Raw genomic sequence first — 14,343 nt, forward strand, 5'->3', positions numbered from 1 at the left:
TGACTCAGCAGGGTTGGGGTGGGGGCCCAGGAACCTGCATTTTGGACAAGCACATTAGGGATTCTGAGGCAAGTGTTCCTGGCAGGTTTTGAGAGACACGCCCATGTAATGTTCTTTTGTTGGACTGGCCTGTGCCTCCTTTTCTCTTAGCCCTGCTAGGGCAGGGAACTTACCTGGCGAATCACCTCCTGAGAATTTGGAATTGGGGTTCACAGAACCAGCAGTGTGTGTGTGCCTGCACCAGATGGGCTGGAAGCTTGGCACCTGGGGCTGCCCCCTCTTCTGCCCACCCCCCGGCCCCCCACTCCAGGACCTCCCCAGGCTCCTCCTCACCTGTGTCCTGAGACACTGTGTTCTGGAATGGCCTCAGACACATCCCAGGATGTCTTCTGTGCCCACGTTTCCATGGACTGTGCTCCCTGGGCCTGACCCTCCGTGGGTCTCATGCTGCCTCAGTGTCCCACAGGGCCCTCACTCGACTTGGTCCAGACAAAACTCAGCATGTTTTCCCTCACACCTGGAGCCATGTGCAATCTTTACCTCGAAAACTGAACCTTCTCTCCTCCCCTGAGCCCCCAGGTAAGAAACTCCCCCAATCTCCATTCTGGAATAACAAGGAACAGCTGCCCTTTCCTGACAACAGACTACAGGTAACCCATCCCAGCTCTACAAGGTACATACTGCAAGTGTCCCCGGCTGACAGATGAGGAAGGAGGCACACAGGGCTGGGTGACCCGCCCGAGGCCATGTGGTAAGTGCTGTGCTCTCACCCGGGGCCTGGCCTCCCTCCACAGCCAGGCCCTCGGCGTCCCTCGCTGGACCTGTGCAGCTCCCGATTTGCCTCCTCCCCCGCTCGACCTTACCCCACTCCAACTGTTTTTCCTAACTCAAGTAGGAAATCGTTCTAAACTGGGAATCTGATGTCATTCCTCTGCCAAAACCCTTCAAAGGCTGCCTGTTTCACACTCCCGGGCCTCGGCGGATGAATGGTGGGAGCTGAGTCCCAGCGGGCCGACTCCGGGTCTGTGCCCTCAGCGGAAGCCCCAGCTCCCCTCGGAGCCCATCTCCCCATCGGCAGGACAGAGGTGACGGGAGCCCCCAGTTGGTCATTAGGGTGTGTGCAGCACCTGGCGGGAGCCTGCAGCTCCCAGGTGGGGCTGCCAGCAGTGCTGCTGACGAGGAGGGGTGGGGAGGAAAGGGATGCCCCGAGAGGCAGGAAGAAATCCACGTGGGATCATCTGACAGAAGCATTTACATACATCCCTCACCGAATCCTCAGAACGTTTTTGAGGCACAGACACGATGCTGTTTTACAGGAGGGGAAGCTGAGGCCGAGAAGTGGACTGACCCACTCAAGGTCAATTCAGACCTGGGTCTTTCTGAGCACAAAGTGCCTTCCTCTTGCCATGACCGGCCCCTGGTTCTGAGGTGTTCACTTGGAATTTCAACTCCTCCGACCTGACCTGCTTGAAGATCCACCATGGGCCAAAGCTATGAGGAGAACTGAGGAAAGCTGGGGACACTAACAGGAAAAACTGCACAAACAGTGAGGCCTGGACATTTCGCAAAGATTTCAGAAGAGCGCTCGGTCGGCCAGCACGCGACACCCCCCCCCTCGTCGCGGGGTCCTGGGAGCACCCCTACAAAAACGACATGCTAGGGCCGATCGCTGTTTCTACAACAGTGAGAATATTTATTTTCTCCAGACAGTAAAAATAACATTTTCTCTCTTTTGTAAAAGTTAAGTACCATTACATTCCATTTTCTTAAATAACAAAATCCTAAAAATATATATTAAATTGTATACAGTGCGTCACACTTCATCTTATATTTTAAAATACATGATGTTTCTATTTTATTCTCAAAGTTGCATATTAAGAGCATATTTACAAATAAAGCCTTGTCATCCAAATCAAGATCCCTGCGGGCAGGTGAGTCTGGATGTGGCAGGTCTTGACACTGCGTGAACCCCAAGACGGCAGCTGTGCAGGAAGAGAAAGGGTCCCCCACTATGTGCTCCTGAAGACACATCCTTTCTGATGCAGATTTACCTCGGACCTTCCCCCACACCCCACTTCTGCCTTGTCGAGTATATTCAACTTGGCACCACAGAAGCCTGTGATATGGGCTCCCCTGGGGTCTTCAGGTAACGGGGTGAGGTCCCATCGTCACCCCTAAGCTGTCCCACCGGAGGTGGAGGCAGCTGCAGCTGGAAGGTTTGAGAAATACCCCGTGCCAGGGCTGCTAGGCTGAGAGACCCGGCCAGGAGGTAGAACAGTGAGGAAGGTAAACAAAGCCACCAGAGGAAACAATCAAAAGGTTAAAAGTTCCCAAGGTAGTAACAAAAGCAGACATCGAACATTAAACAGGAGATCCAAAACCCAAGAGGGTGGCAGTTGCCTGGGCTATGGGGTGGGCAGCTGGCCGGCCTCGGTTTAAGACCCGGGGTGGCCTCATCAGACAAGGGAGACAGGACCTCAGAGGCCATCCACTGCTAAGTGCTCGTGAAGGTAAGTGCCCAGGACGCCCAGGGCTTGGTGATGGCCTCTGTGCCCCCTGGTGTGTCAGGATGGCCGGGAGGCAAGGTCAAGCCAGCTCTTGCCTTGGGCTGGCAATGGGGCGAGTGGGTGGGGCCGTATGGGCTTGGCCTGAGGGCCAGAACAGCTGTACTCGCTAGTGCTTTGATCTTTGTGGGTTTCTGGCTGATTGGAGTCTTGAGCCAGAGCCCACACTTCAGAAGTTACAGCAGCCCGGTCACCTCGCTCACACCCATAGAGAGGCCTTGACCCTGTCCTGACAAGGGAGGGAGACGTGCAGGACCCCTGGGGTTCATGGCTACACCTTCTCTGTTCTGCAACTGACTGGGTGCTCGGGGAAGAACACAGGGTGCCATGCACCTTCCAGAGGACCCAAAGACACTGTGAAACGCAGCTAAGACCATGGTCCCAGCCGGCTGCAGGCATTTACCATAGAGGCAACAACATCAGCTGCCCGCAGCCCTCCCTTCCCTGGCGGCACAGGCTGAGAAGGCAAGGACCTAGATTCTGCAGAGAAGGGGTGAGGAGGGCACCCAGGCCCAGAGGCATCGGTTCCCTCCATCACCTCAGGGGGAAGGCCTTGGGCAGGATGCTTTCAAAGTGGCAGGCCACAGTTGTCCCCAGAGTTCCCTCCCCTTCTTCTTTCCTAATCTATGTGATCCGTGATGTCCTTTCAGGCTTTCCAGCCTCTCCAAACCTCACTTCTCTCTAAAGTAGTTTCTTAAAAGACCAAGTGTGGGCCTCCTACGGTGCTCCCGGGAGGACACCTCACCTTCTCTGGGACAATGTATCCCTCAGATGTTTACTTAGCCACAGGGCACCCTCTGGGGGGTGTCGATGACAGGTTCTGAGCAGGGCCAGGGCAACCCTGAGGCCAAGGTGTCTGTGGGGGTTGGGCCTGGGACAATTTATGGCCTCTCCCCCAGGTCTGTCCTGAGGCCGGTTTGGTTTCCTGGGGCTGCTCCCTGGACAGTTAGTTGATCCTGGTGGCAGTGGGCTGTGCCAGGGCCAGCAGGAAGGAGGGCACTGGGGCGTCACCAGCACTTCCGGGTCTCAGAATGGGTTGCTCCAGCTGCAGACTCAGACAACACCCTGCCTGTGTGAGGTGGGCGGGGGGGGGGGGGTGGGGGGGATGGGGGGGTGGGAAGGAGTGGGTGGGCCCACGCGATGCCCCAAAGGCCAATGGCCACAGGAAGCCCTGAGCAGCTGAACAACTGCTCCTGGGCCAGGCGACCCCCTCCTGGGGCTAAATTCCATATTTCCTTTGTGCTGTGAATGGATCTATTCAGGGCACAGGGCCCTTTGTGACTGCACGCACCTGACACTTGGTTCAGAGGAGATTCCGCAACAGCCGGGAATAGCTTGAAGGGGAGACAGCACATGTCAGCGTATTTCCAGTTGTGTGGGACAGGCCTCTGTATGCAGACCCGCGGCCCGTGGACAGCTGCTCTGGGGTAATCACCCTTTCCAGATCAAAGCGTGAAGACGGCACCGAGCGGCTCTGAGCCCGCAGCAGGCCTCACATGGTGGCTTGCGCAGCGCCCCTGCCCTCCCATGGACACGCTGTCCCATTTCCCTTCTCTTGTGCCCCTCTGCCTGCCAGCTCCCAGCATCTCCCCTGGTTGCCGCATGTCACCTCTCACTGCAGACCCCTCCCCGCTGGCCCCACATGGTCCTCTGTGTTTCTGGGAGCAGCCAGGTACACACAGGTCGCCATAATGGCAGAACCCCAGAGAAAGCCGCAGCAGGCAGTAGCTGAGGGATCTGGGGGAGGTAGGCAAAGTGCTCCAAGGCGGAAACCTGTGGTTTCCAAGGCCCAAGTGCCCAGGTGCCTCTGGGAGAGTCGTGCTCTGACGAAGGCCCAGGGCTGGCCTTCAGAGGCCCCGGCGGCTCTTCTCAGCTACAGTTGACAAAGCCTACTTTGGCTGATGGGGACTTCTAAATGGGGGACAGCTCTTCCTCCCGACCAGCAGCCACTGCGGCTGCACCTCTCCATCTTGGGAGGCCTAAACTCGAGGGTGTCCAGTTCCCAAAACCTCCCTCTCTGCCCTCATGCCACTCTCTAAGACTCTCTTCCCCATCTGAAGGGCGGGGCAGTGTGGGGCTAGGGAAAAGGGCCCTCCCCCTCCCTACTGAGCTATTCCAGACCACATTGGGTCCCCATGACAAAGGGGAGGAGGGGACCGCAGAGAGCACAGGCCGTGGGGTGGTTTGTCATCTTTTAAAATGAGTGATGCCTGCAGGAGGGACTGCTGACACCTGTGTCCCACCTAATGCTGCCTCACGGCTAAGCCACAACCTTTATACTCCCTGTTCTGAACAGGGAGTTGGAGAATCACGGAGAGACAGGCCCAGCTCAGGTTCCATAGGACCATGAGCTGCGCAGGGGCAAGGCCGGGCAACCCCATATAATGAGTCGTCACTGAGCCTATAGAAGCTTTCAGGAAAGTCTGTTGTGTGGCTTGCTCTGCGATCACCAAGCTTTGGAAAGAAGCCCGTGTGTGGCAGGGTGCAGGCTTGATATGTTGGGGGGTCAATTCCCATGCTCTCCCAGGTTAGAGGAGGCCCACCCTCATCCAGCACCCAGAGAGCAAAGCCCCAGAGTCAGCACAGAGCATGGGCCCTCTTTATGCTTTCGGGTGCTAATGCCCAGGAATCTAGGACCAGGCCAACCCCCAAGAGAACCTCAGAATCCTCCCATAAAGACCAGGAGAAAGCGATCTGTGTGGACAAAATAGAAAACAAGCGAGCAAGACTCAGCATATACTACAGCTACCCACCACCCTACAGTCGTCTAGAAGGTACCTGAGCCCAATGCCAGACACAACCATCTCTGCGTTCTCAGCCCCTGTCCCGATACCCCCATTCTAGATGAGAGAGAGAGAGAGAGCAGCACAGGGAGGGCCCAGACCCTGGGACTTTGGGTCTCTCTCTCCTAAGTGCAGCGATGAAGCAGGGGGAGTCCAGGCTAGGCCCGCCTCTGCAGCAGGACATCCCTTCCCAGCCCGTAGGGCAGTGCACTTGCAGAGGCCGCCAGAGGCTGAGGGAGAGGCAGGGAGAGTTGGTCTGAGGAAACCACGGGTCCCCAGTGGCCTTGAGCTCGGAGGGACCTCGTGTCCTAGGCGCGGAGTGGGCAGCTCTTAGTCACTCACAAGAGGATTACGGTCATCTTGCTGACTCTGACCCTTGAGCTTCTTCTTAAAGATGGAAATCGAAGTAGAGGGTTTATAAAAAATGCTCCAGATTTCCCCCGACGTCCCTGGTTGATGACAATCCCTAAGGTCCCCTGAGGCAGGAACACGATGCGATCTGTCAAGCAAAAACAACTTAGTATTTCAAGTAGGGTACAACAAAGATCTCCCAACAACCTTCCGTCTCCTGAGATACCTGTTCCTACGACATGGGGCATTCAGTGAAGCGAAGCCTCCAGAAAGGCTTAATAGACGCCCCTGGAGGTCTGAAGGGCTATCGTGGGAATGAAATGTGTCTGTGGGAGGGAAATGCCGCGGCACAGATTCCAGCTTTAGTATAACAAAGAACTTTCTTGCTGGAAGAGTTATTCAAATCTTCAAGGGGCTGGCCTAGAGATGATGAGTTTTCAAATCCCCCACCCCCTTTTTTAAACTAGAAGAACTTTCTGCAAATGACATTTACCTGGAAGTCCCCCTGATTAAAACAAGATAGAGCCGAAGTCTCTCTGCTTGAAGGAGGGCCTGCCAACATATGTCCCGGCTCCCCCATGTCGCCCCCCCGCCCAGGGCTGCCTGGCAGGGAAGCTGCCGAGGGACTCCGATGTCACAGGGGTGTCAGACATGTGCTGTGGGGCCCTGGTGGGCGGCGAGGCGCCGGGCCCCACAGACAGCCTCTTGCTCTTTTGCTGCATCTGAGAGGCTCCCCAGATGGTGTGACTTGTGACTTCAATAGACAGATATACATATGAAGCTCAGGCATAAGCTCAGGAATCATTAAAAAAGACCGTGTTTCCACTGAGAAATGCAAAGTGCAGTGTAGAAGGGCCTACAAGGGCAGCCTTCACAAAGCAAAGGAGGAGCAGGCATTTCACATATGAAAAGTTCTGTGGCAGAGGGCAAGTGAGAAGGTCAGGAAAAAGGTGTATTTATAAGACAGCAACATTCAGGAAAGGCCTTGAAATACAGAAAGCCTGTCTATCAATTATAGCCCAGTAAAACTGGGCGGGGCGGGGGGGGGGGGCAAAAGGAGTGGAGAGAGCCTGGACCGGGAGCCATAGGAAAGACAGAGTAGGGGTCGCGAAAAAAATCACAGCTCTTCTCTGGAAGGTCACGAACACCAGGAGCACAGACGACTGCTTCCGCTCCTGGAAGGCGGAACTGTTCCACCTGAGCAGCAAAGCAAGGGAAGGGGAATATCTGTTTTCCCACATCAGTCAGAATTGGAGGATGAAGCGTCTTCATTTTTTTTGCATAACTGTTAAGCAATTGCTAATAAAATGTTAGGATTCTATTCCTAAGAATGTTTCCCAGTTTCTAGAAGGCATTAGGAAATAGCCATGGTAGTGTCTCAGAAATCTGTTCTAACATGACGATCCTTTTAAGGGGACAACACAAGTCAAAAAATGGAAATTGTTGCTTTTTATGCCCAGACTGTTTCAATCCTCCTTGAAATCATATCCTGTGAGCCGGGAGCGAACGCAGACCTCGGTGAGATTTGTCCAGTTGTACATTTCACTCTACGGAGAATGAGGAATGCGTACTGCCTTGTGCTGCCCAGAACTAAGGGCTTTGGCATCATGTTCTGATACTACAGTCGTACCCAGACGAAGGAAGTGCAGTAATAGAGGAGTTCTGAGCCTTCCCCTCGTGGCACCGGACAGCTTTCATACTCACTTGAATGTGACATGCAGAAGTATCTTTGCTACGACGGCTGTGACCGTAAGGATGAGGAGAGTTGCCAGGCCATACACTGTCCATCCTGCAAGCACAGAAGACAGGACCTGTCTGAGCTCCATTCTCAGAAGGAGGTCTGTTGGAAGCCCCGAGTGACCACTGGAAGCTCAGAAATGCAGGTGTGGCTAAAGAGCCCCCTGCAGGTCGGGGCTGGATGGGCAAGGAGCCCAGGCCTTCTGACCTCCTCGCCTTACTCTAGAGCTCCCTCCTGGAGGAGCAGGCAGTGTGGTCCAAAGTGCATTCAACTTGGGAGGTGAGAGGGGAGCTATATACTATGTCTTTACCAGTGGAATCACTGTGCAATCACAGATGAGTTACATAAACTCTCTGGGCCTCAGCTTCCTTATCTGTGAAATCCTACCAGGATATAAAAACAAGCAACACAGAGCAAGCACTGGAGGGACTCTCCTCCCTGACCTAAGTGGGTCCTGCAGGGGAAAACCCTTGGCTAGATCTTCCCAGGCAGGAAAGAGAATACGGAAGTATGTAGCCCACCAAGTTAGCCAGCTTCAACCACAGACATCTCATCCCTCTCCCGCATGACTTTTCTTCTAGCTCTTGTCATTGTCTGACCTGTTGTTTTGCTTCTTGTCTGTCTCCTCCCACTTACAAGCCACGGGAGGGAAGGGGTATTGTTTGTTTGGTTCATTCTACAGTCCGGTGCCTACGATAGCACCTGACACCACTGAAGTGCTCACATGTCTTCTGAATGAATGAATGAATGAATGAATGAATTTTTGTACCTGCCAGTGAATTGAGAGAGCTGCAACTTGCTCTAGAAAGACATCCTCAGAGTGGGAAAACCCTGGCTTAGCTGATTAATCACAACTTACAAAAGGCACACGTGTTGGATCTTTGGACGTGAGCACCTTCTCCTAAGGACTAAGGAATCAAGCTAGTGAGAAAATGTCCCTCAACAGCCAGGACAGTCACAGAGCCAGTACCCACAACCTGCCTGGGAAGAGAGTTCCTTCTCTAACTGCCAAGAGCACTGCCCTCGAGCCCCGTGGCTTCCAACCCCTTTGTTGGAGTCTGGGAACTGCTACCTGGGACGGTCTGGGGTGGGTGGCTGGGGCTGGTGGTGATGACGTAGAGGACTTTAGAGGACCGGGCTGCGCTGACGCTGAGGTTGGCCTGCTCCGTGATCACCTCGGCCAGCGTCTGGTTGGCAGTGGGCCTCTCCTGTGGCGCCTCTTCCTTGACAGCTGGAAGATCAAAGAAATTAAGATGGGGGAGAGCTGATGCCGACAACGGAGAAGTTCAGAGGAGGCGGCACTGGCTAGGAAGAGAAGGCATTTTTTCTGATTCGTTTCTGTGTGTAGTTCTCTCCACTGACCCCACTGGCCCCAAAGCAGGACCTGTCAGGCTCTGGCCCAGAAAGCCCCAGAAGGCAGGACCTGTCAACTTCTAGCCATTTGACTGGTCTCTTCGAGGACACCTGAGCCTGCATTCTTGTTTTCCTTGTGCCTTTTCAGTTACAGTGCCCTCTGCCCAGAATGCCTCCTTCCTTCCTATCTACCGACCTAAATCCTACCTGTTCTCAGGACTGTCCCTCCCACCTGCCGGAAGGCCTCCTCCCTCTGACTTCCTGTAGCACAGGCTGACTGAGCTCTTCCCAAGGCCCTCAGCATCCGGAACAAAGACCAGGTCTCAGACGCCCCTGTTTCTCATATGCTGGCAGAGAGCTGTGCCGGGCACGTGTGTGAGCACATGAGAGGGCAGAGAGCGGGCCTCTACCTTATGAGGGGTGGGTTTTGTTTTGGTTTTTTTTTTTTAAGGTATATGGGATTTTTTTGTTGTTTGTTTTATTCTTTAAAATTTATTTTTTTAAAGTAATCTGTACACTTCACATGCAGCTCTAACTCATGGCCCCGATATGAAGAGCCTCATGCTGTTCCAAATGAGCCACCCAGGTGTCCCTGAGGAAGGTCCGGAGAAAGATGGGGAACTAGTCTTTTGGGATTGGCTGGGATGTCGAGAGGCAGAAGGATCGACCAAATGACCTTTTTAAAGCCTTCTAATTCTATCAGTCTCAGCTCTTCCTTTCAGTTCTTCTTTCAACCCTGCCATGAAAACTGTCCTCAGAACAACCAACACAGCGAAACTGAGAAGTGTTGCTCTTTTCTGTGAATGTATGCAAGTCTTGAAATGGGAGGTGGGAAGATCCGTAAGCTGAGCCCGTAGCCCCTGCCTCGCAGCCCCATCAAGACCCGCCCTGGCACCCGCGGGTCACCACAGGGTGCCAGTGGAGCCCGGGGTGCAGCCTGGAGGGCCCTCAAGGAGGCTGGGAAGGGTTACCTTGGTATAAGACAGCAAATCCCTGGGCCTGATTGATGCGATCAGAGAAGAAGTACAAAATGACAAAATCCAGAGAGACGTTAAAGGACAGAGGTGGGCGGTTCCTCCCATTGAAACGGACCAGGACGCGGTGGGTGTAGCCATCCAGCAGCTCCACCATGTCGGCAGAATCCCTGATGTCAAACAAGGTGAAGCTGAAGCGGATGTGAGAGGCTCCCGGCACCCGGATGGTCCAGTAGCAGACCCTGCCCGTGGCATAGGTGTCGGGAAAGTCAGGGGAATACACCACGGAGGTCGTAGCCGAGTAGTTCCCTCCGCAGGCGCCAACGAGAGCTGTGGGAGACAAAAGGACACCAGCCCTCAGCCTGGGGCACAGCCTCACGGCTCACTTTCCAACCTGCTATGAACAAAACTCTTCCTAACGAACATGATCCAGTTTGGTATGTTTTTCATCTACAAAACCAGACTGTCTTATGTTTCAGGATCAAATCACAGAATGAATAGCTTAAACCCTGAACAAATGACTGTGGAGGCTTTTTTTTTTTTTTTTTTTTTTTGCCCAGGAGACCTTAGAATTAGCACATAGCACAGTGGCTGTGCTGTGGGGGCAGACTCTCCGCCGAGCTGGGAGCCTGACATGGGGCTCCCTACGTGGGGGCCGGGCTGGAGTCAGAGAGTCTGGGTTCGGAACCAGCTGGGCTCTGTGACCCCAGGGGCTGCACCTCACTTCCAGAACTCTTGCCTCTCTCATTTGGGAGGATGGAGAGGCTGCCACCTGTTCCTGTATCACACAGACGCGTGAGGACAGATGAGATGAAGCACCTGTAAACACGGGGGCCTCTTTGCAGGGAGACACTTGATGAGGTGAAGTCATAAAAAAGAGAAGGGCTTTCCAGCTGCTCGGGCATCCCCGATACCTGGGGTGCAGTGCTCACGTGAGGGTCCCCACACACACTGTGGCACAAGAAGTGACTCTCTGCCTGGGGGAAACGCTTGGTTCTGCTCACTCTGCATGAAGCACATTTGGCTGCTGTGGACTCCTCTTTTGGATTGGGGGTTTCTAGGATGGGGATACAACCCCTTCCCTGTATCTTAGTCAGTGAAGTGTGAACAAGATCCTGGAAATGAAAGTCCTTGACGGGGAGTGCAGGACTGGGGTTTAAAAAGCAGGTTTTGGGAGTGGCCAGGTTCCTCAGTGGGTTAAGCCTCTGCCTTCAGCTCGGGTCATGGTCTCAGGGTCCTGGGATCGAGCCCCGCATCGGGCTCTCTGCTCAGCGGGGAGCCTGCTTCCCTCTCTCTCTCTCTGCCTGTCTCTCTGCCTGCTTGTGATCACTCTCTCTGTCAAATAAATAAATAAAATCTAAAAACAAAAATAAATAAAAATTAAAAAAAAAATAAAAAGCAGGCTTTGGGCGGACTTCCACTTCCCTTTGGTATGTAGAAAGCAGTAAGAGAATGCTGCTTCCATCCAAACAATGGGAAAAAGCTCAAAACTCTTCCTCAACCCATCAGAAGGCTGAAATGTCAAGACAACCAAGTGTATTGAACTCTAAAAAGTGAAGAAGCCCCTCAGAGGAGAGTCAGGCCACACAAAGCGTTTCATCTTTCACAGAGCATGAGAGGAAGAGGTGGCCACCAAAAAAGGCAGGAAGAAGAAAGGAGCTAAGAGGTTGAGTGTGGGTCAGCCTCTAAGTCTAGAATGAGCAGGGGCCCCAGACACAGCAGGAGTCTACACCCACTTGCAAGCAGTTCTGTGCGGACCTCCACCCAGCACCCACAGGAATGACTGGGATCTGGGGCGCCTGGGGGGCTCCGTCATCAGTTAAGCGTCTGCCTTCAGCTCAGGTTGTGATCCCAGGGTCCTGGGATGGAGCCCCATGTCAGGCTCCCAGTTTAGCGGAGAGTCTGCTTCTCCCTCTCCCTTTGTCTCTTCCCACTGCTTGTGCCCTCTCTCTCTCTTTCTAATGAATAAATAAAATCTTAAAAAAAAAAAAAAAAGGAATGACTGGGATAGGGAAGGAGACCATAGAGACCCCCTGGGTGGCACTTGTATAGGACACGGCTGTTGGGGAACAAGTGTGAAACACCGCCTGCTTCTGGACCTTCCTCTCAAAAGAGCCAAAGGCCTCAAGTGGCTGTGGGAGGAGTAGCAAATCCTCTTATTCGCAGGGCCGTTGGAGGGTAGAAGTAAAATCTGTTTGCCTCTGTGGAGGGAGCAGGAGACTCTCTCCTTTCTGCCAGAGTAACCAGGCCGATCCACTGCTTCTTAGGGAAAAGCAGAGGCAAAAGCCATCAGCCCCTGGTTGCCCTGAGCCCCCAGGTCCTGTACCAATGCAAAGCAGAGGTCTGCCGCCCTCTGGGAGGGGCAGGGAAATTCTCTTTCTGGAGATACAAGGCAGTGTTTGACCGCAAGAGAAGGAGGGGGTCTGTGGGAATGCTGAAAGGGCCCCACGTCTGAGGCCCAGTAACGTCCTAACACCGAGGATGAGGCAGGAGGCCCAAGGAGCCCCCTCAGCTCACCAGGAGCATGGCACCAAGTAACAACAGTCGTCTAGCACTGAGGGAGGGGAAAGAGTGCAGAGAAAGATCCACTCTTTGGCAAAGGCACATAGGAGCTACTCAAAGCTGACAGTGGAATAGAAAAAAAAAAAGGCTCCACACTAAGCACAAGGTAACAGGAGCCTATTGTTGGAAGAATTTGAAGGCTGGTTTGCACCAAGGGTAAAGACAGAAACAATAATACTCAAACCCAGCTCATCTGATATAATGGCTCAGTACCCACAGTAAAAGGGCCTGCCCATTTCCAGGTATAAATCCTATTTACTCAGTCTGTACTGTTCTTCTATACACAATGTATGGCATTCAACAAAATATTGAAACACACACAAAGAATAAGCAAGCAAGGAAGCAGCAAAAAAAGAAAAGAAAAAAAAGCAGCAAAAAAGATTCATCGTCAAGTGATAAGACAATCTGTAGGATCAGACTCAATAACGACGCAGATGTTAGAGCTAGTAGACAGGTGCCACACGGTTACTACAATAACGACATAGTGGAAAAGATGGACAACATGCCTGAACAGATTAGAAATTCCAGCAGAGAGATGGAGACTAAAAAGAGTCAAATATAAATGCTAGAAATAAAACTATCAGAGATGAAGAATTTCTCTGATGGGCTTATAAATGGACTACACACAGCTGAGGAAAGAATCAATAAATTTTTGAAAATAGGTCAATAGAAATCATGCAAAATGAAACAAAGAGAAAAAAAAGAAGCTGGTAAAAAAAAAAAGAAAAAAGCTAAGAACAGAGCATACAGTAGCTGTGGGACGATATCAAGTGATCTAACCAGTGGTGTTCTAGAAAGAGAAGAAAAAGAGAAGGGGGCAGAAGAAATATTTGAAGAGATAATGAATGGCTAAGAATGCTCTCAAGTTAATGAAAGGTGGTCTAAGAATCTCAGCAAATAGTAAGCAAATAAGTTTAAAAATAAAAATTAGGGGTGCCTATGTGGTTCAGTGGGTTAAGCCTCTGTCTTTGGCTCAGGTCATGATCTCAGGGTTCTGGGATCGAGCCCCACATCGGGTTCTCTGCTCAGCAGGGAGCCTGCTTCCCTTCCTCTCTCTGCCTGCCTCTCTGCCTACTTGTGATCTCTCTCCCTCTCTCTCTCGGTCAAATAAATAAAATCTAAAAAATTAAAAAATAAAAACAAAAATTAAAAAGCAAACAAAAAAACACACCCAGACACATCAGAGTCAAATGTTGAAAACCAAAAACAAACATGAAATCCTGAAAGCAGGCTGAAGGGAAAGATGATATACAGGGAACAAAGACAGAGCAGACATCTCTAGACACTGTACAAGCTGTAAGTCAAAGGAGCGCTTTGAGATACTGAAATTTAAAAAAAAACACAAAAACTTTCAGCGTAGGATTCAATATCCAGCAAAAACGTTTTTCTACAATGAAGGTGAAATACGGCTTTCTCATACAAAAGCTGAGAGAAGATGATGGCAAATAAGAACATGAAAAGGTGTTCAACATCACTGGTAATTATGGCCATGCAAATTAAAACCAGAATGAGTTACCACCATGCACCTGCTAGAATGGCTAATGCTAAAAGAAACCAGATTATACAAAGGGCAGGAGAGGATGCAGGGCAGCCGGAAGTCTCACATATTGTCTGTCAGAATGGAAAATCGGGGAGTCACTTTGGAAAACAGCTGGCAGTGTCCTATGATAACAAATATGCACTTAGTACATGACCCTGAAATCTCAGGAGAAATGAAAGCACGTGTTCACACACACGCCTGTGCGTACAGGCTAAGGGCAGGTTCGGAGCATCTTGACCACAGATAGATCAATGCTTATCAACGGATAAATGAATGAACAAATTGTGACATATCTGTACAAAGACGTGCTTCTTAGCACTAAAAAGGAGCTGCGGAAACAATCATGGGTGAATCTCAAAAGCATTACTTGAAGTGAAAGGAGCCAGAACCAAATGGTTAAGTACTCTATGATTCCATTTATAGACCTTCAAAAGACAAAACTATACAGATGGAAGACAGATCAATGGTTGCTCAGGGC

At 51.8% G+C, this 14,343-nt stretch overlaps 1 protein-coding gene across 1 annotated transcript in view; it reads right to left on the reverse strand.

The window, feature by feature from the left end:
* Nucleotides 1–1,670: 1,670 nt before the first annotated feature.
* KREMEN1 (kringle containing transmembrane protein 1) overlaps nucleotides 1,671–14,343 on the reverse strand; it is a gene marked incomplete at its 5' end in the record, with an annotated part of 67,179 nt that continues 54,506 nt past the window's right edge. The window contains 6 exons of the mRNA XM_080822078.1: nucleotides 1,671–1,982; nucleotides 3,856–3,898; nucleotides 5,690–5,846; nucleotides 7,403–7,487; nucleotides 8,509–8,667; nucleotides 9,761–10,093. Of these exons, the coding sequence (XP_080678204.1) occupies nucleotides 1,795–1,982; nucleotides 3,856–3,898; nucleotides 5,690–5,846; nucleotides 7,403–7,487; nucleotides 8,509–8,667; nucleotides 9,761–10,093 (965 nt within the window). The 3' untranslated portion in view covers nucleotides 1,671–1,794. The remainder of the gene's footprint in view (nucleotides 1,983–3,855; nucleotides 3,899–5,689; nucleotides 5,847–7,402; nucleotides 7,488–8,508; nucleotides 8,668–9,760; nucleotides 10,094–14,343) is intronic.

This window comes from Martes martes, assembly GCF_963455335.1.
Source record: "Martes martes genome assembly, chromosome: 13".
Classification (NCBI taxonomy): Eukaryota; Metazoa; Chordata; class Mammalia; order Carnivora; family Mustelidae; genus Martes; species Martes martes.